At 41.6% G+C, this 20186-nt stretch overlaps 2 protein-coding genes across 7 annotated transcripts in view; one reads left to right on the top strand and one right to left on the bottom strand.

The window, feature by feature from the left end:
- The window catches only part of NADK2 (NAD kinase 2, mitochondrial), a 25675-nt gene extending 18794 nt beyond the window's left edge, over window positions 1–6881 (top strand). For all 5 annotated transcript variants that reach the window (XM_083703598.1, XM_083703599.1, XM_083703602.1 and 2 more), the window contains 4 exons: window positions 1228–1283; window positions 1380–1433; window positions 1796–1919; window positions 3115–6881. In XM_083703598.1, coding sequence (XP_083559724.1) covers window positions 1228–1283; window positions 1380–1433; window positions 1796–1919; window positions 3115–3253 — 373 coding nt within the window. In that variant the 3' untranslated portion in view covers window positions 3254–6881. The remainder of the gene's footprint in view (window positions 1–1227; window positions 1284–1379; window positions 1434–1795; window positions 1920–3114) is intronic.
- Window positions 5874–19903, bottom strand: SKP2 (S-phase kinase associated protein 2). Of its 2 annotated transcripts, none has more exons than XM_083703633.1 (10): window positions 19687–19903; window positions 16796–17046; window positions 16231–16339; window positions 15598–15741; window positions 14326–14460; window positions 12986–13084; window positions 11375–11502; window positions 11042–11093; window positions 9610–9717; window positions 5874–8613 (listed from the first exon to the last, which is right to left on the bottom strand). In XM_083703633.1, the coding sequence occupies exons 1-10, from the start codon at window positions 19692–19694 to the stop codon at window positions 8400–8402; spliced, it is 1248 nt and encodes a 415-aa protein (XP_083559759.1). In that variant the 5' UTR covers window positions 19695–19903; the 3' UTR covers window positions 5874–8399. The 2 variants fall into 2 exon arrangements, with proteins under 2 accessions (XP_083559759.1, XP_083559758.1); XM_083703632.1 differs by having other exon boundaries at window positions 16231–16342; window positions 19687–19901.
- Between the last annotated feature and the right edge of the window lie 283 nt (window positions 19904–20186).

Consider the following 20186-nt stretch of genomic DNA (forward strand, 5'->3'; position numbering starts at 1 on the left):
TCTATCAAGCTGCAATTCTATACCAACTTGCCTGGAAATTAGATCCATTAAATCCAATGAATCTTAATTTTGAGTTGACATGTATTGTGTTGAGTTGTTTGGCTTCTGGGTGCCAAGCAGGTTTTTTTTTTCCTTTGCAAAGGATGCAACTTCCCCATGCTAAATTGTGGCTTCTTTTGAAATTCCAGCTTCCAAAGCACTTTGTTAATGCAGGACTGGTGGCTACTGTTGTTAGGGAAACAGAAAATGGGATGGTGGTAATTTTAAAAATGGGTATCCAAAGTTATGTGATTCATTAAATTGTGGTTTTAGTCTCTAAATTCTGTAATAATGTTAGAGTGTGCTACATGTGTAGACAAATAACCAATTTGAATGCCAATACATGGTACACCTCTGGGACTGTAGTTCTTCAAAATTAAGGTGAGGATGCTTGAATGCTTCCCATGCAACCTAGCAGTTCGAAAGCATGTCCAAGTGCAAGTAGATAAATAGGTACCACTCTGGCGGGAAGGTAAACGGCGTTTCTGTGCGCTGCTCAAATTCCTGTTGGGTTGATACTTTCCAGTGTTTAGGAGATTTCAAGTTTAGGGTTTGTTTGAAGTCAGAAGTTGTAGTAAGGAGTTGAAAGGAAATGTTAGTGTTGCTTCCAGTTGACATAAAATCTGTTCCATTGAGGTTATGCAAGTATTTTTTCTCTCCTGCTTTTCAGCTAGAAATTGGCTCCCAGTTTTTAAAATCCTCTACATTTAAGACAGTAGAGAATGCTAGAGAAAGGTTTGGGAAGTCTCCCAGCTGGAGCTAGTCCAGGTCCTTAAGAAGTACCTTCTTCCACATAAATACTTCCTGTATCTGAATATTCTATTCAGAAGCCCTGCTCCATGTGTCCCTGCCAAGTGAAAGGAAGCAGGTGGCAACTGGGGAGAAGATCTTCTCCATGGTAGCATCCTAGCTACATTATAGCCTCCAAGAGGGGTCACCTGGCACTTCATCTGTGATCTTTTCAGTGTCAGATGAAGGGCTTTAAAAACAACTTTTAATCTGAGCTGCTAATGATTTTATTTATTTATTTTACTGGTGCAAAGCTTTTTTGGACAGTAAAATTCAGTTTTTGTTGCATTTTAAATGTATCCTAATATTATTCAGTAAGCTACCCAAAGAACATTTGTTGGTGGGAAGCCATATAAAAATACTGTATAATAAAATCCTTGTTTTTATTTCTGTTTGTAGGTCTTTTAATATCAACAAGGTAGCAAATCAGGCTGTGGAAGAAATCCTTAAGATTGGTGAGTTACCAGCACCATAACTATTGACCAGCAAATGCAAAAGATAATTGTATCTAATAGAAGAATTGTGTCTAATTCTTCCTTTTTTTTCAACAGCTAAAAGTTATGACAGCTTAAGGCTTCCATTGAACAAGGAACTTGTACAGAAAGGTATATTTGACTTTATCATAGTTTCTGAGCTTATGGGCAAAATGTTTCCTTTTAACTTTTGCACAGGACTTTGTTTTTCAGAATTGTAGAAATGGACATTATATTATGTATTTAGCTTTCACATCTAATGTTACTCAGTTCTTCGATAGGACAGGCTAACAGTTTTTAAAATCCTCATAATTAGAGTGAAAATAGAATATGCAGGCAAATATATTTTCACAAATCTTTCAGAATAGGAGTGTAAGTCATTTGTTATTTAAAAAACAAAAGTCTAGCCATTAAAAGCTCAGCTGATTTGAGAACTTACTATTTATTGCTTCACACACGTGCAGAAGCTGATTATCTAATCTGTGTGCTTTCAGTAACAAATGGATATAATGAATCACTACTGTACAGTCCAGAGGAACCCAAGATGTTTTTTAGTATACGGGAACCTATTTCAAACCGCGTTTTTTCAAGTAGTCGACAACGGGGTTTTGCTTCAAAGTAAGTATTGACTGCAGGTGTTTGGTTTAAATTCAAGATTGTGACAAAATATGTAACTACAGTTTTTCAGAGAATAGGAATCCTACTTTCAATCCTGTGATTGAAATGGATTTTTTATTTCATTTTACCATATCATAATCATGGTTCCCAGTTTGACTGACGCGGCTATCCAGTAAGCATCAAGGTGACCCATTGCATCTTTGAAATCGTGAGGAATAAATACTGTTTTAAAAGTTAAATCTAGAGTTTCCTTAACTCATAGTATACCATTCCATGGATCTTTCCTTCCTAATTGTGTTGGTCAGATCTTGTCTTCCTGCATCTTTGGAGAAGGCCATTTTAGAGTGGGTAGCTCTGCCTAGCAAGTCTAAAGGCAGGGCTGTTAACATTAGCTTTATCCTATAATCTTGCCTCCCCCCCCCCCCAAAAAAAAAAAATATTTTTGCCAGTATTATCTTTCCTTCATTTTAGCTTAGCTATAGAGAAGCAGAAAATACCTTCCTGGTGTTTCTGATGGAATAGTTTTTACACCAGGGTTCCCTCCCCTCATCCAAAACACAGAATAGTAATTATATTATTAGATATTAATATGGTTTAATGTTTTAAAGCAGGGATGGGAAGCCTGTGGCCCTCCAGATGTTGTTAGTCTCCTATCAGTCCCAGCCAGCATGGTGTGATCTTACTTTGCATTAGTTCAGAGGGACTTTCAGTCTGCAGGTTTAATACTGTTGCTCATCCCAAATGCATGTACATGTATGTGAACCAGTCATGAATCCCTCAACGGTTGGAAGCTTTATTTAATACTGCTTTCCTTTCTACACATCCTGAAGCATTAAGCTTTTCAACAGCCCCCCCCCCCAAGTTTAAAGATAAGTTATTAGGAACAAATGCACATTTGTGGAATACGATTCTGACATAGTATCTGTATTTTGCTGTTGGTTAAATTGGGCAGCTGAGTAGGGTGTCATTTGACAGATGAGATCTTAAAACTAGCATACCAGTAAATGGATTTTCATTTTTAATTGGTTAAGTAGGTATGACCTGATTTTACTTCCAATAGTGTAGAGATTAATAGTGATAAAATTACTCAAGCATGACTTTTGTAAAATAGTGTATTCCTTCTAGCTCCCATTGTAAATGAAACTGTTTGCTTGATTTGTAGGTCTGTAGTAGTGTTCTTTAAATGTATTTTCAGAGTTTGCATTCGCTCTCGTTGCTGGGATGCCTGTATGGTTGTAGATGGAGGAACTTCATTTGAATTTAATGATGGAGCAATAGCGTCAATATTGATCAATACAGAAGATGCACTGCGTACTGTTTTGCTAGACGAATGAAGACAAAGTTTGAACTACTCACAATTCAAAGAAGGGATGCTGCCTCATTTCAAATGTGAAACTTGCTCTTTCATATAGACAGACATTGGGAAACAACAATTGAAACGGCTTTTCATTCCTTTCGGATGAGTAATTCTTGGAAAACCAGTGTTTGTGAAGCCAGCAAAATCGCGACTCTTCAAAATCTTAATGAATCTGGCAGGATACTTTAAAACCTAAGACAGGGCTTGGAACAAGTTGGTGTTAATAAACTGTACAGTTCTGTAGTAGCTATTTAGTACTGATTCTGCAAAATGCCTTGATTCCCCCCTCCCCCATATGTATTTCATTGGTTTCTAAAAGCAAATTATGTTAAAAGTAATTAAGCAAAAAGGTTAGGTCAGTTTTTGAATTTAGCTACCCAAAAGTAACCCTTTTGTATACACCCAAGAATTTTACTTTTCTGATTGGTCATGTTTGATTGTAATGGTTTCCATTGCTTTAGTTTTTCTACAGTTCAGTACCATAAACCCAGCATCTTGTGTCTAAGCTCCCCAAACTCACCAGTTTGATGTTGTGCCTACTTTCTATATGAGGAACCTATGGCTTTCCAGATGTTGCTGGACTGCAACTTCCATCAGCCCTGGCTGGGACCAGCAACATCTGGAGGGCCACAGATTGTCCACCTGTTCAATAGCAAGAATAAAACTCACTTGAGATTATCCCCACTACCTGTTGAAAATCTGGCTTGCCAACAGTTTCAGCTGTGTTTTGAAAAATGTGTTATGGTAGATTTGTGATAAATTTCCCCACCAGAAAGCATATAGTAATGATTTTTGGCACTCGGTCTTGAACTTCCATTTATTTAATTTGGCACTGTCTGGGTTCCTGATTGGGCCTCTAAGTTATGACCCAGGAGTAGACCGGAAGGGAGAAGTTCCTGTGGTCCATGCTGAAGCCCCGTTTTTGCTGGGGGAAGAGCGTGAGCAATGTCATAGCCAAGTGACAAGGCAAATTACAAAGCCTCCCAGCCATGTCAGAAGGATGCTTTTCTGCCATCCCTTCCCGCACAAATAAGTCCCCTGCTTACCAGGGCTAATTAGTGAAAATACATACCATTCCTTTTTAAAATGCAGTTTGTAAGACACTGAATGCTTTATGAAATGGGTACAACGGGGGGGGGGGGGGAGAAACTCCACTTGTGCATTGAGGAAATACTTGGACATTTTGAAAAGTACTCATTTTTCAATGCAGCCTGTATCCAGTGTTTTTTAAATTACATGATTGTGACCAATTTGAGCAAATTTCACATTGCTGGAACTCATGCTCTTCTGCTATGTAGATAAGGCATTACAAACCGTAGAACTGTGACTTAGAGCTAACTACACACCATTGTTTCTTTGAACTAGCCATATGATTATCTGCAAACACGGTATTCAGTAGTGTATTGTGTAGTTTATTGGTTGATGCTACTAAACCCATGCACAGTGCAGTTTTTTGAGAATACTGCCCAATGCATTCACTGTTTACATTTCAAATAGTGGTAATGAACCCTCGGCGTGAGTCAGGTAAATGATGAGGCCTGTTTAAAGTACACAATAAGAAGTTCAAATAACCTTATGTCTTCAGAACGTAACATCAAAAGTTAAAGTTCAGAAGCAGTTTTGAAAAGATGGTGTAAGTCTATTTTACAAGGCCACCTTTTAAGAAAAGAAAAAGTGACGCCATTATACTAGCTCCTTAAACTGCACTGTGAAGAACTTAATGGAGTCTTGAAAGCTCCCACTTAAAATATGTATTGTACAAAATTTCCCATCAGTCGAAGTATCCAGTGATCTGTATTGGTACGGCTGGGGCTTTACAGATTGTTTGGAAATGTAGTGGGTCCACTGAATTCAGTGGAACCTGCTTCCAAGTAAATCAATTTAAGATGGGGAATAGTAACCACAGAATGTGAAAAGGTGCTGTAATAATTTGAAATGGAGAAAGCTGTGAAATTCGTCCACCGAGATTGCAACTGTTTTATGAACTTCTCGATCTAAATTTTAAATGACTAAACTTGGAGCATGATCAACCCACACCATGGGGCTAATGCCTGTACTTGAAAAATTCTGATAGGTCTCACCAGAGCCTTCCCCTACATATGCACATATCCCATGTTTCCTGTGTTCTGTCCCACTGCCAATACACATAAAGTGAAGGGATGGGGAAGCAGGGCTGTGTGGGGATTCTGTACCCATGAGGCAAATAGATCATGGCTCTCCAAATAAAATACTCTATTATCTTCTACCGTGCCAAAGTGATGAAGTCTTTAAAGTGTTTTATATAAAGACAAGTACTTAGGCAAGAAGCTTACAAAGTTGTAAGCAAGGGAAATTGCTTACTCAAACCTATTAGCCAAAAACAATAGTTTAAATGTAATGCAGACCTTCAAACGGAAAAAAGATCAAATGGTAGCTGTCCTTCGGGGTGATCTGAACTGTGAATTTGCACAGATGATAAAATAAAATACTATACTATTATTGCACATTTGAAGTGTTCCTGGGTGCCCTCTACTGGTCTTGGTTTGTGACAGGCAAGCATTGTACTAGAGTTTTTTGAGTGTCTGTGTCAAACATTTATAAAATCATAAGGTGTGGGTTTTTGTTTTAGTGAGCTTATTGGGGGTTTACCCTGAACTTTATCAACCACTCCTCTTTCAGCCAACCCCCTCCCTAAGCCAAAAAAATCATTATTATGGGGAGTGGGGATAGTAGCCATTGAAAAGGTACCTGTGGACTTGAGAATGTGGCGGCAGGTTATGCTTAGAGCATTTCCTGCTACAAATCATGGGCACTTTCCTGTGTGCGTGGAGGTGCTTTTTGACCTCTTATCTCCCCTCTAGTTTAAAAAAGAAATCTTTGGAAAGGAGTGCTGCATGGTATAAGAACAGAGGTAGGACATGAGCCACAATTTGTGTTGAGCCTTGCTTGAAAGAGACTGTACTTTGTGCTAGCGCCACCCTTCCAAATTGTTTGCTTGTGAAGTGGATCCACTTACTTTGTTCTGATGACTAGATGCAACAAATCTGGTTCCAAGAAATGGGGAAATACAGGTTACAGTACAGGCTCATCTGTTTATTCCCCCACCCCCCTTTTGCCCTGCAAAGTAGGATATAGCATGTGAAAGCGGTGTGGGCAGTTGTGGTGTTGGTTCCCTGTTGGACTGCTCTAATTATAACCACCATGGCTATATTTGGTGTGATTAAAAAATGCACACACACAAAAATCCAGATCAATCACAGGTCTCACAGCTTAACATGTACTTTGGCTCTAATGGGAACAGGGGGTGAAGAATGTTCATAAAAACAAGACAATCTTTAGAAAGACAATTCAAGCTATTTAAAGATGTATTTCTGTATAAATTGTTTGGTGTTAAGGGAGCTGATAAGGCAATTTTATATGTGAAATGTGTGCAAGTATGAAAGCCAACCTATCCCCTCCTAAAATGGTCTAATTCTAGCATCCTGGACTAAAGTGTTCCTGTTAATATTTTAACCAGGATTCCGCATCTTACTAAATAAAGGTGTTGATATTTGGTGTTACTGAGAAATAATGTATGAGGTGGATAGCAATTAATGTAATAAAGGTGAGCTAGTGTTTTGGAAGTATTTTATGTGTCTCTGATGCTTGAATACCACTTCAGATGTAAATCTCCAATACTTGTTAGACAGTGTTCTTGGCCATATATATATATAGATATAGATACAGATGTAGATATAGATAGAATACTGTCCTTCATCTGTAAATTTCAGAGCAGTTCACATGAAAATACAAGGTAAAAACACAAACCTATGCAGTTCCTTATGAATCCCAATAGCACTATCTTAAATGTGAAAGTTGCTTTTACTACTGAAATTATGTACTTGTCAGTGCTACTAGTGGGGGAAAAACCACCCCTATAGTGATTCTTCATCAATTGTCAGTATAAAGTATACAATTAAAAGTATTCTACACAGATTGGTCTAGATTGGGGAGAACAAATAGATCTTAAAGAAAATGCTAACACTGCCCACTGCTTTTCAGTTTTACCTCCCACATCTTCGTTATTCATTTTGGAGGCAGGGAAAGAGAGTAGCCACATATCTGTGCAATTGTGGAATGTTTTTTCTTCTATAATGTGATGTTCAACTGCCATCACTGAACACTGACTAAGATTTAAATAGCCCCAGTGTATCTGTGAATTTAGGAAACAGATAAACACATTCTGAGGAATTATAAAGCATATGAAGAGTGAACACAGCACTAACTCCTCTCTCTTAAGAAAGAAGAGCAGTAGTGTTGGCTATTTGACAGCTATTACACTTCAAAGGATGAGTGAGGAGTGAGCAACATAAATCTCAGTGGTGCATTGAATTAAATAGTTCAGCTAAATGCCTTATTCCAAGCACGAACTTCAAAGTACATATTCGCATTATTGCCAGTAAAGTTTCATCTCACATGGTTTTAAAGGCCTTCCATCATTACTTTCCATTTTATTTTATTTAACAGAGCCTGCTATTCTTTCACCTAAGACTATATTGGGATTGTGTGCACAGTTCTCCTCCAAAGTTGGCTTCAGTTAACTTTCCACACAGAGAAAAAGGTTGAACACAGTAAGAAATGCTAGTGCCAGTTAGAACTACAGACTACCCCCCAGTCCCTCCAAATATTCTCTAGCTCAGATCAATATATCATCTCAACCAGAAAAGAGGGGAGAACCTCTGAAAATGGTAGTTTCAAGAACTTGAAGCCACCTTCTTACAAGAGTGCAGTTGTGTGTGAGACCATTGATAAAATTGCCACAGGAGTAGTTTAGCTATAGAGCTGAAACAGTATATAAAATTTTTGAGCGTTTTAATATTTAAAAATCACACTTAGCTTGTTTTTCAATAGTGTTTCGAAAAGCATGGGGTTCATGTTGCTTAATGTCAACTATTTGTACATAATTAGCAGGTTTTTAATACAGTTCAGCAGAAGTATGATTGACAGCGCTTGCACACAAACTGATCTAAGTCCATTTAGAAAGTTGTGAACTGCAGCGCGTGTCACAAAATAAAACAAGATTAAAACACAACCTATGAACTCAACCGTCCTTCGAGGATGCATCACAGCTCTTGGTAGTAGCTAAAAATGTCTTTCAAGCCATTTTAAAAACCAACTGGACTTTTCAAGCTCAGTCTGCATTGGATCCCCCAAATCTGTTCGTTCCTTTTACAACCAACGGTTGGCCTTGCAATAGGTGTAAAATGGGAGACGTTGATCTTTAGGCGAGGAAGTGTTGCCTTCAAGAGTTGAAGGGAGCTGGCAGTCACTATTCCAAAAACCTGGAGTGTTTTGAGTGTGGCTATGTCACCAAGTTCACTATAACAACAACAAAAAAAGGAAAGTTAAGTGAACAGAACCACAGGGAACTGGAAAATGCAATTCGTCAGATCTGAAATACAGTGGCAGCATGAGCCGTACAGCAAAGGCTGTGCCCCTAACCATCCTTGCCTAAGGTCCATTTTACTACCAGATGACAGAATAGGTTGCATGAGAAGGGGGTTCTTGCCCAAGCAAATGCTTTGCAGTGTTTCTGGAGTTTGTGATCTTGGGGGTTGAATTAAGGGTACAGCAGCACATGTCATACTCTGCCAAAAACAAAGAAAGACAGGAGGATGGCAAGATACCCCAAACCCACCCTGCTCTGCAGCATCCCCATTCCTTGTAACCAGCTTGGTTAATATATATGTTACTGAGAGGTGAATATTCATTCTCCTCCCCTCTTAAAATGAACAAGAAGCCCCTTAGGCAGAAACCGAGATTTCTGGTTGCCACATAACAGGAGGCGGTTCACAGGTTAGCAAAGCTACAGAAACTCCAACATCCATCTGTCGAACAACATTACTAGGCATGCAAACCAATGAATATGTACCTTGTGGCTTGGGCTTTGCTAACGAAGTGGAAATTTGGAGGACGACATGCCAACGAGAACTGGATCCCACTATGCTAAATAATGGCAGAACGCACTTATGCACTCCTAACAAGCCTATGGACACCCTTTTCTTAACTTGTTACATGTTCCTTAATAACACAGTCTTATACTATTTAAGATATAAAACAACTCAGGAAAAGGTGAGGTGCAACAGGCTAGGAAATAAACGTTGGCAGCAAAGATTTAAGGTGATGAGCAGCCCTTTCAATGGTGAGATGTCCCTGATAAGCTAGAACGAAGAGAAAGCGCAAATATTGTGGGAAGCGGGGGGCAGATATGGCTTGCATGAAAGGATGGAGCAGTCTATTTTCACTGGGTATACTCAAACTTAGTTGAATAACACCTTCTGCTTTTATTGACTTGAAGTAGTTAACATTACTCACAGTAGGGCTGCAGGAGGTATCTGATAGCATCGACTAAGACCCAGGTGTTCAAGAGACGCCAGATGGTGGAAATACTGAAAGCAATCGGGCTTCAACATAACACTGTCACTGTAATAAAAAACAGCAACTGATTTAAGAACTCCAGCCTCTGCATATATAAGCTTGGCAGGCTAGCAGAATAACAAAGGAACATATTTAGCACAATCATAGTTTTGCAGACTAGTTTCCAGTTATCCCAAGTACTGTACAGAAACTGAATTTATGGAGACTGCTTGGAAGAAGGGAGGTCTATGGGAGCTGACGTTTTATGGAGGGCACTCTATCACTAAAGGGCAACCTCTCATCCATTTAAAAGGTGGCTTGGAGCAAGTGGGCATCACAAGAAGACACTTCCTATGTCCAAAATAATCCCCATTTAAAAGTTCCTCATGCTGTGTATGCTCTCATGCAGATTTTTGGGAGATGATGGAAATAGGAGATTTCCTTTGGAGAAGAGAGGGTCCACAGTTGCTTTGAGCAGCAAGACTGGCACTCGCTGCCTGCTTAGAAACAGTTGCGTTGGCCACCCCTCCCAATCTCACACAGGAACTTGCAGGCATTTGCTTCCATTCCCCTCCTGTGATGCCAGTGTTTTTTTGTGGCCTCACAAATCTGTCTATTCCTTTTTTTTAAAAAAAGAAAATTTGGGGGAAAACAGGTTTTTACTTATCACTCCCCATGAGTCCCCTGCTGTAAATCTGGACAGCTGAAAGGTTTTTGTGAACCCCCCCGATCTGTCACTTTCAAAACAGAATGTTATTTTAAATGTGCACACCCACTTTGACATACAGACCATTGTGGGTTGAACCCCAAGTCCATGCAGCCCTTAGCCTGTTCTACTACTCAGACTTGGTACATGATTTGACTCAAAATACAGTCGTACCTTGGTTGGAATCTGTTCCGGAAGCCCATTCGACTTCCAAAAATGTTCGACCACCAAGGCGTAGCTTCCAATTGGCTGCAGGAGCTTCCTGCACTCAATCAGAAGTCGCGTCGGACGTTGGGCTTCCAAAAAAGTTCGCAAACTGGAGCACTCACTTCTGGGTTTGCGGCGTCCAGGAACCAAAACGTTTGAGCTGCAAGGTGTTCGAGATCCAAGGTATGACTGTAGTACTACTGGGCTGCACCGAAAGTAGCGCTATGTAAACATTCTGTTGGTGCAATGGTTTCTACTTTTGCACAGTGGAACATTCTCTGCTGACTGCATAACCCATAAATTTGTTCTATGGGTTCCCCCAACCCTCTGGAGCAAATCAGGGGAGGGCACAGGAAAGTCCCATTGCACTAGCAGAAATCCTTGTGTTGATGACCTTGATTTATTCCTTAGCACAGGACTTCAGAGACACAACTATGGGGCTGTGTGTGTGTGTGTTGTTAACACTCAAATTCTTACCTTAAATCTAAATGGACTAGACTGGAACACCTCTCAGTTAATGTTTTGATATCTGAAATGAAAAATCAAATGCAATCTGGTCATCACACATCAACAGGCAGTACAGTTTTTGCCTAGAGATAAAAATGCCTTAAAGTTACGCATTTCGATACTCTTGTTTCTGCAGCTGTAGGCATACATTTCATATTATCTTAAAACGTTTCTTCTTGCAAGTTTGCTTCATTCCCAAAATTTACTGTAATAGAAGACTAGAGTTATTCACACGGCTGGCTTCCAAGTGTGGATGGTAGGTTACTCGAGCAAGCTAGTTTCAAGCCGAAACTGGCCTCTCACCTGGCATCAGTAGATTCTGTCTGTATCCACTGAGGTTCAGCTGTGTTACCGTTGGAGAAATGTGGCTGACTGCTGCTTTCACGTGATCAACTGTGAAGTCACACCAGGCCAAGTTCAGCTCTTCCAACCTGTGTACAAGTTGAGAAAACATTACTTTCAAGACACATGTTCATTTATTATTTGTTTATTATGGTGGGGGGATCTGTGGCCTTCCAGATAGATGTTCTGGACTCCCAACTCCCATCAGGCCCAGCCAGCAATGCCAATGGTCAGGGATGGTGGAAATTGTAATCTAGAAAAAGACTGGAGGGACACAACTTCACTATCCATTTTCTAGGTGCCAGAAAGAAACAAAAACCCAAACACGATATAAATGGAAATCTTAACTTTTTTTAAAAAAATACACACCCTGGTTTATACAACAAAGTTTATCAATAGAAAGTGTTCCCCACACATAATGAAGGCACACAATTCAGTCATAAGACATGTTGATGGCCACTAATCTGATGGCTTCAAAAGGACATGAGACAAATTCACGGAGGAGAAAGCTGTCAAGGGCTATTATTCAGGATGGCTTTTCACCTATAGGATCAGAGGCAGCATGTCTCCAAATTGTTGCTTACAAACAAAAGGAGAGGGCTATCACTTTCCTGTCCTGCTTGTGGGCTTTCAGAAGGACCAAGCCTCAACATTTCCAAGGACGGTTGGGGGGAAACCAGTCTGATATTCTGGACAGCTGCTGCCAGTCAGTGTAGGTAGCATTAATCTAGATGGATAAACTGCCAGGCTATGTATAAAGCTGCCTCCTATGTTCCAGGACACTGTCATGTTGTTAAGGCAAATGAGAATCCCTCTTACCCCAGTAATACCAGATGTTAAAGCTGCATTTGCTCTTAAGCTTACAGAGAAATGGGCTAATTTGTTCCTACCAATAAGTGGATGAAATGTCCATTGCCAGGAAAGTGAATGAACAAGCCTAATCAGAACTAAGTGTCGACTATTCAGAGCAAACAAGTTGGGTGGGTGTCCTCTTTTCCTTTTTATTATTCTGCTCTTTTTAGATGTTAGCTTTGTTTGGTTTATATTGTATTATATGTTGAAGGCCTTTAATGAAACTTATTTCTTTAAAGGAACAAACAGGTCGAGTAAAAACTAATTTGCAGAAATAAAATTTGCAGAAAACTTTGCAGAAATAAGCAAGAACAGTCTACAGTGGTACCTCAGGTTACATATGCTTCAGGTTCCATATGCTTCAGGTTACAGACTCCGCTAACCCAGAAATAGTGCTTTAGGTTAAGAACTTTGCTTCAGGATGAGAACAGAAATGCTCCGGCGGCGCGGTGGCAGCAGGAGGCCCCATTTGCTAAAGTGGTGCTTCAGGTTAAGAACAGTTTCAGGTTAAGTATGGGCCTCCAGAACAAATTAAGTACTTAACCCGAGGTACCACTGTATACAAAAAACTATTTAACACTCATTTTATGGCTCAGCAGAACGACAGAAGAGTGAAAACAGATTTCTTGGTTAAGAGTTTCTGCTATATCCAGTTTGTCTGCATCGTGCCAGTGCTAAATCTACTGTTGCTTCTTGCATAAGTCAATGAACTTTTACTACCTGGGGCAACTGTCCAGCATTGTCTCCAAGGCTTCTGCAGAGAACCCAGAGCATCCAGACAGGTTTAGTCGCACCAAACAGGGGTTGTGTGCTATATTTCTGAAAGGTGAGAAGAAATAAGACATTAAACTGCCTGTGCACAAAGCCAGTCTCCACACCAGCACCTGCGGGAGCAGTAGGGAAAACTGCAAGAGGCTGATGATATACCTTCCAATGTCCACACTGCACTCCTTCACATGGAAACATTTTTAAGCATTAACTACAATGTTCTGATCAGAAGGTTGCTGGTTCGAATCGTGAGCTCCCGTTGCTCGGTCCTTGCTCCTGCCAACCTAGAAGTTCAAAAGCACGTCAAAGTGCAAGTAGATAAATAGGTACCACTCCGGCGGGAAGGTAAACGGCGTTTCCGTGCGCTGCTCTGGTTCGCCAGAAGCAGCTTAGTCATGCTGGCCACATGACCTGGAAGCTGTACACCGGCTCCCTCGGCCAATAAAGCGAGATGAGCGCCGCAACCCCAGAGTCAGCCACGACTGGACCTAATGGTCAGGGGTCCCTTTACCTTTTTTACAATGTTCTGAAGCCAGAATATTTCCAAAGCCCTCTGCAAGCTGGCAGTTCAGATCTGTGAGTGTGATCTTTCTCTGGCCTGGCAGCTTGCTGGGTACAGAGGAAGGAGCAGGTGAAAAGACCGGGTGCAGAAAGAGGTGCCCATTCACTTTTGGCTCTGACTTCTCCCCTTCTAAAGAGGGGAGTGCTCAACAGAGAAACAGTTGCCCACCCGTGATATAGGCAAACACTGGTTGATTTCTACATAAGGCAGTTTAGTGCTATAGTAATGAACTATGAGCTTTGAGCTCTCATGCTCTCCACTCTCCTCCATTACTGGGGCACAACAATGATGAAGAGATGGGAATGTCCTCAAAGGAACTCTTGGTTAAACTATGGTTTCTGATCCTAACTCCTAAACAAACCATAGTTTAAGCTAACTACAATTTCCCAAGCTTGGCTTAGCCTGTTTTTCAAAAACTTGAAAGGTTTTGGCCCTGCAAGATTTTTTGAAACACAGATCTTGGGAACAGTCTGTACACAAGTGAGACAATAAGCCATTATTGCCAAAATGTGTTGGGTACATTCAACAATAAACTACTCCATTGTTTTAGCATCTTTGAAATACATTTCTTCTTCTTTTTGGTCCACATTCTTGTATACTTCCTGGGTTTTGGGGGCTTTCATCTATTAACTCTTGTGTGCCTGAAATGCAGCAATCCCAAGAGCACAGATTTATTTGGTAAGGTCTACTTGTGCAAAAAGGTTAAAAGATTGGTTTTTGGCCCACTCACTTAATTATATCATCAGAAAGCTCAAGGCCTTCCAAGCTGAGGTTCTGTAGCTCCTGGCACCTGCACAGAATACTTTGGAGATCTCCAACTTTTATTGTACAATTCGACAGGTCTAGATGCTGTACCCGAAGAGGTCTACAAAAGAAAGGGAGAAGCAGGGAGATGGGGAAAAGCAAAATGAGTTTTAGAATGCAGTTTTAAAATATAATCAAAAAAGAAGACACACACACACCCTCTTTGCAATCTGAAGTGGTGTATTCTTCTCAGTAGAATACAGAATCCTGATCTCAGGCCTTCACTAGCTCATTTTGCTGCATAAAGCAATGTGGGGTCCACAATGAAAAGATTCAAAATGAGCCACCCAACAAGCTAATGCATATTAATATTGAAATACCATTAATCTAGAAACATCAATTAATGTAGTGCAGTAGTCAGAGTTTGGGACAAAGGCCAGGGAGATTCAAACAGTCCATGAAGCTCCCTGGTGACCTTGGGCCAGTCACTATCTCATCCAACACAAAATGCTACACTGGTTCTCAGTGTCAAAATGTAGACAAGCTCTCTTAAGGCTCCCGGTGTAGTAGAATATAACTACTATTATGGTTTTATGCTATTATAGCCTAGGACCCTTGTACCTTCGGGACCACCTCTCCCAGTATGCCCCACGGAGGACCTTAAGGTCCATAAATAGCAACACCCTAGAGGTCCTGGGCCCTAAGGAAGTCGGATTAGCCTCAACCAGAGCCAGGGCCTTTTCAACACTGGCTCCGGCCTGGTGGAACGCTCTGTCTCATGAGACCAGGGCCCTGCAGGATCTGATTTCTTTCCGCAGGGCCTGTAAGACAGAGTTGTTCTGCCTGGCTTTTGGCTTGGAATTAACTTGATCCCCTCCCCCTCTTTCTTTTTTCCTTTTCCTTCTGTGACGGAACTCCAACTTGGGGACTTCCCTGGCTTTTTTCTGGCCCACGTAGGACCAGTCTGGATAGTTAGCCTTGGTGAAGACTTGACGTTTTCATCCCAGAAAAAGTTTTTGAGTTTCTGCTGAAATGAGGCTGCATTTTAATGTTGTATTTTAATCTTGTTTTTTAAGTTGTATTTCAATCAATTGTTTTATATTTGGTGTTAGCTGCCCTGAGCCCGGTCTTGGCTGGGGAGGGCGGGGTATAAATAAAAGATGATGATGATGATGATGATTTTGCAAGAGAGTAGGTAGCACAGGCCTGAATACAAGGCAAGAAAATGGGGGAAAAGGAGGATTTGGAACAGCATTACCTGCTTGTTTTGAACAAAGGGTTGCCAACACAGGACCTTGGACAACGGAAGGCAGTTATACCCAATGGCAGCAGATGGCCAATCACACCTGGCCGCAGATTCTTTCCTGCGAGGTCAAGAGTCTGCCAGAGTGACTCGTCAATCCTAAAGGAGGAAAATTGTGGGGTGGTTAGAAAACAAACTGGAAGCTTCGGCAGGTGTTGCCATTAGCAAGCTCTTGAAACAGCATCCTCTTCATATTTACTCAGACGTTGAGCCTCGTTGTGTCTATTGGGGTTCACTCCCTAGTTTAAGGATTGCAGCCTAATTCTGATAGCAAAGCTCTGGCTTCCTCTTCACTGCTTAAAACTTCTGATGGAAGTAGATCACTGCTCTCCCATTCTGGTTGAGTTCTAGAGTTTTTGTTTGCATACTGAGCACGCCCTCTTTCAGGCACTAAAGCAGAGATGGGGAACTTGCGGTCCAACAGATATTCTTGGGTCTCAGCCCCTGCAAGCATTCCCTACTGGCTAGCAGCAATACCAGTCAGTCACTCTCTACTGACTTGTGTATTATTATTATTATTATTATTAGAAAGTTGGGGCATAAATTCAAAAATAAATAATACGAGTTAAGTATTCAGCCAGCACTTACGAAAGGCGATGCCACCTCCGGCAAACCTGTGGAACTTTCAGCAGATCAGTCAAGGACAGATAGGAGAAAATTCCCAGAAGCAGTTCATCAGGCAATGAATCCCAAGAGACTCCTGTGTGCAGAGGTTTGGGAAAACAGATACCATACATAAAATGTAAATGGGGACACTGTTATTAAGGCTAAAAGCTTTAAAATAAAGACATTTCATACTGTTAAAACACACAAACTGTGAAGATCTCCTACACTCCTTAGCCTATTCACACACACACACACACACACACACACACACACACACACACACCCAAGGGCTCTGTAAATGTATTTATTTAACAAGATTTATATGCTGCTTAATCAAAAGCAGTTGACATAAAATAATACAAAATCTTCCTTTAAAAAGAATAAAAACACATACTTAATAATTAAATAATTAAAACATTAGATGTATTGCAATTAACAAAATCGAGAACAACTTCTTTTATTTATTTAGCAAGGTTTGCATCCATTTAATCTTTAACATTACCAATTAGCTATATCTTGAATATGTATTGTTGTTATCGCATTTTACCTGCTCCTGCCTCTCGAAGCAGCCTAGGTCTGCGGGCAATAGTAAATTCCTTTTCCTTCACTTTCTGCCGTTTTGCGGGTGGTCCCACGCACATGAGCAGTTCCTGGGGGGTGTTCTCGTTGCCTAGCTTATCCTTAAGAACAGACACTCCCATGCCCGAGAGCAGCTCCGAAGTCTTGCTGGGATCCCATCCCCATGTGAAACCAGCCCTGACGTTGCTGCCTGAATCTGGAATTTCCTGGAGATGTCTCCTGCAAGAAATAAAAAGGCCCAGACACAGACTGACACACTCTTAGTATCAAGCCATGGTTGCAATTCAGCAGACATGTCAACACAGGCAGAAAAAGGAGCTATAGAGATATCCTCTGAAATTATAGTTTTCTAAAATTGCATGAAAGAGAAATGTGGTCTTCTCCTGGAGGCTAGTGGTCACACATTCCAGCCACGGTGGTCAAATATCCCAGCCATGGTGGTCAAATTAATCGTAATTTTCTAGGATATGTCTTCTCTTTCGGCATGAGACACAGACATAACTGATGACTAAAGACTTGCTTTCCTCATCTCTTCTCCTGCCCCCCTCAACAATATATCACAGCTTCTATAGCCTACAGATAGTAGGGGTATTTAAAATGAGTCATCATAGCATCCTCTTTTTTGCTCTTCAAAATATGGCAATGAGGACTTTACTGCTTGTGCAAACTGGGTGTACCAGAGGGACTGGCCGAGATGGTGGTGGGAGCAGATAATAGGGATCCATTTTTTAGAACTGTATGAAACTAGACAGGTCATTTACACATGTCCTAGACAGCCTGAAAAACTGTTGGGCTGCCTGCTCACCAAAAAACAAACCCATTGAATACTGCACAATATGGCATTCAGCTAGCAAGTCAATAGTTGGACTTGCTTTGAATAGGAGGGAATCACCCTTTTTGCCTTTTGATGACTTGTTTCACATGTCTCAAGAACAGCCCTTGCATTGACTGAGTTGCTGGACAGAACTCATAGATGGATGAGGGAGGGATGTGTTAGTGGTGCAATATGGTCTTTAACCCTGGATATTTCTGAGTTCAAACCCTGGCATCTCCAGCTAAGGGGACTTCAGGACACAGGACTGAGAAAAGCTTGTGTTTGAGAACTTTGGAGAATTGCTGTCTGTTGCAGTAGAGCAGGGGTCAGCAAACTTTTTCAGTCCACTGTCCCTCAGACCTTGGGGGGGGGGGGGGCAGGACTATATTATGAAAAAAAAATGAACAAATTCCTATGCCCCACAAATAACTCAGAGAGGCATTTTAAATAAAAACACCAATTCTGCTCATGTAAAAACACAAGGCAGGTCCCACAAATAACCCAGAGGTGCATTTTAAATAAAAGGACACATTCTACTCATGTAAAAACACGCTGGTTCCCAGACTGTCCACAGGCCGGATTTAGAAGGCAATTGGGCTGGATCTGGCCCCCGGCCTTAGTTTGCCTACCCATGCAATAGAGGCTAAAAGGGATGACTCAGTATAAAACAGCATCCCATGCAATTATGCAGTAGGCCTGAGTACATGAGAACATCCATTTCATTTCACACAGGAGGTAACATATGACAGCACACACCAACATACATGTATGCATGATCCCCATAACATGTAGTTCCTGAAGAAATGGAATCAAGGGTTTGTGCTTACAGCTACTGCACAGACACCTTAGACAGGTGTTCTGAGGCCTCTGACACACACACAAAGTATTTTTGTATTGTTACAAAAGTCGGGTGCCTTGCGGTAGCAAGAGACCATGGGGTTCCAGGTACTCACCCAGGGTTCGTGGTCCTTTGGAGAAGTGAGACAACAGAGACTGTTGTAGCTTTAAGAAATATGGTTTATTCACCTATTTATACCTTCAGTCTGCATGGAGGGAATCCAGATCTTACAGCATGGTCATTTCAAGAGAGGCTTGATACCCCACAGCAGTGCAGCCCTGGAGACCAAGCCAAGCATCTTTCCAAGCCAGCATGCAGCCAGCCTGCCCAACATGGATCCCAGCCTTCTTCCCAGAACCACTTGCTCCCTTTTCCCTGTCACCTCAAACACACAGTAACCCTGGCAACCTTCCAACCCCCCCCCCTTCACAACTCAGGGCAGGGGGGAGGGCAGTTCTCTTGCATTGCCAATGGCCCTCAATAGCCTTGTATTGTTTCTTAATGGCCCTAGCTTGGCCAAGTTGTTTTGCATGAGCTAGCTTAGGTATTCCTCTGCAGTTTATATTTCTCCCTTCACATCCCAAATCATTAAAATCCTACCATTTATTAATTTCCAGGGTTTAGAGGGTCCCCCACAATCTGTTCCTAATTATTATTATTTTGCTGAGCAGATTCCCATATGCACATTTTCCACTGGTGTGTAAGAAAAGGGGAGAAGGAAAGCATACAGAGCAGCCACACAACCATTAAGCTTTAGGTACAGATAAACATTTATTGTCGTTGTTTTCTAAAAACCTGACCAAGCTTTGGCACTCAGTGGCAATGCAACACCTCTGAAGTGTGACCAGTAGCACTCTACGGCAGTCTAGCTTTTGTGCACTTGCAGACTGCAGAGAATGACAGGACTTTAAACAGGGATGTTTATGGATGCTATCAATCTAGAGAAGCTAACGTGTTTACAGAAATAGCAGAGTGTGGGCGGGATGGTACAATCCGCAAATGAATTGCAGCCCGATCCTATGCATACAGGCTTACACTTTGCAGCTGGACTACTCTATCCTGTGTGTGGACGGCTGCAGCCTTTAACTGGAAGAACCTAGCGGAGGAAGGAAAGGCAAAAGCGCGCGCAAGCTGCTTTAAGCTTTCGGCGGGATCTGCTCGCCCTTGATATTTCTCTGCATCCGCTCCCCTACCTATCCGCCTTTACCTGTGCATGGCGCTCGGAAGCGATGATGCACCGAGAGCTGGGATCCCCGATCCCTCCACTTTCCTGGCTCCCGCGCCTTGCGCTGCAGTGCCGGTTGCAACACCGATCGCAGCAAAACCCAGGTCCCCGCAGCTCCGGAAATCTCAGCAACAGAAGCTCGCGCGCTCAACCCGCCAGGGCCAACGTTCTCCCGGCTGCCGCAATGATTTCTGGGAGTTGTAGTACCTTGCGGTGGAAAGAGCTTTGGAACGCATTTCTGCTTTGCTATCTGTTAAAAGGTTAAACAAACAAAACCAATGGGCTGCCATATGTGTCCCTGCTCCCCAGCAACAATAAGGCATGTTTTTTTTAAATATAAATATAAATATGCTCTTCCCACAAAGAATTGATGCTTTTGAATTATGGTGCTGGAGGAGACTCTTGAGAGTGCCATGGACTGCAAGAAGATCAAACCTCTCCATTCTGAAGGAAATCAACCCTGAGTGCTCACTGGAAGGACA

Source organism: Podarcis gaigeae (assembly GCF_964106915.1).
Source record: "Podarcis gaigeae genome assembly, chromosome: 11".
In the NCBI taxonomy this organism is placed as follows: Eukaryota; Metazoa; Chordata; class Lepidosauria; order Squamata; family Lacertidae; genus Podarcis; species Podarcis gaigeae.

Bases quoted from the DNA above. Each gene is read 5' to 3' on its own strand.
- SKP2 (XM_083703632.1), bottom strand. The intron at 14,461-15,597 runs GTAATGCTGTTC...TTTCTTTTGTAG, and splicing joins CCTTTGTTCAAAACAAGCAG to ACCTCTTCGGGTACAGCATC. The intron at 13,085-14,325 runs GTGAGTGGGCCA...CTCACCTTTCAG, and splicing joins CTTTCTGATGATATAATTAA to AAATATAGCACACAACCCCT.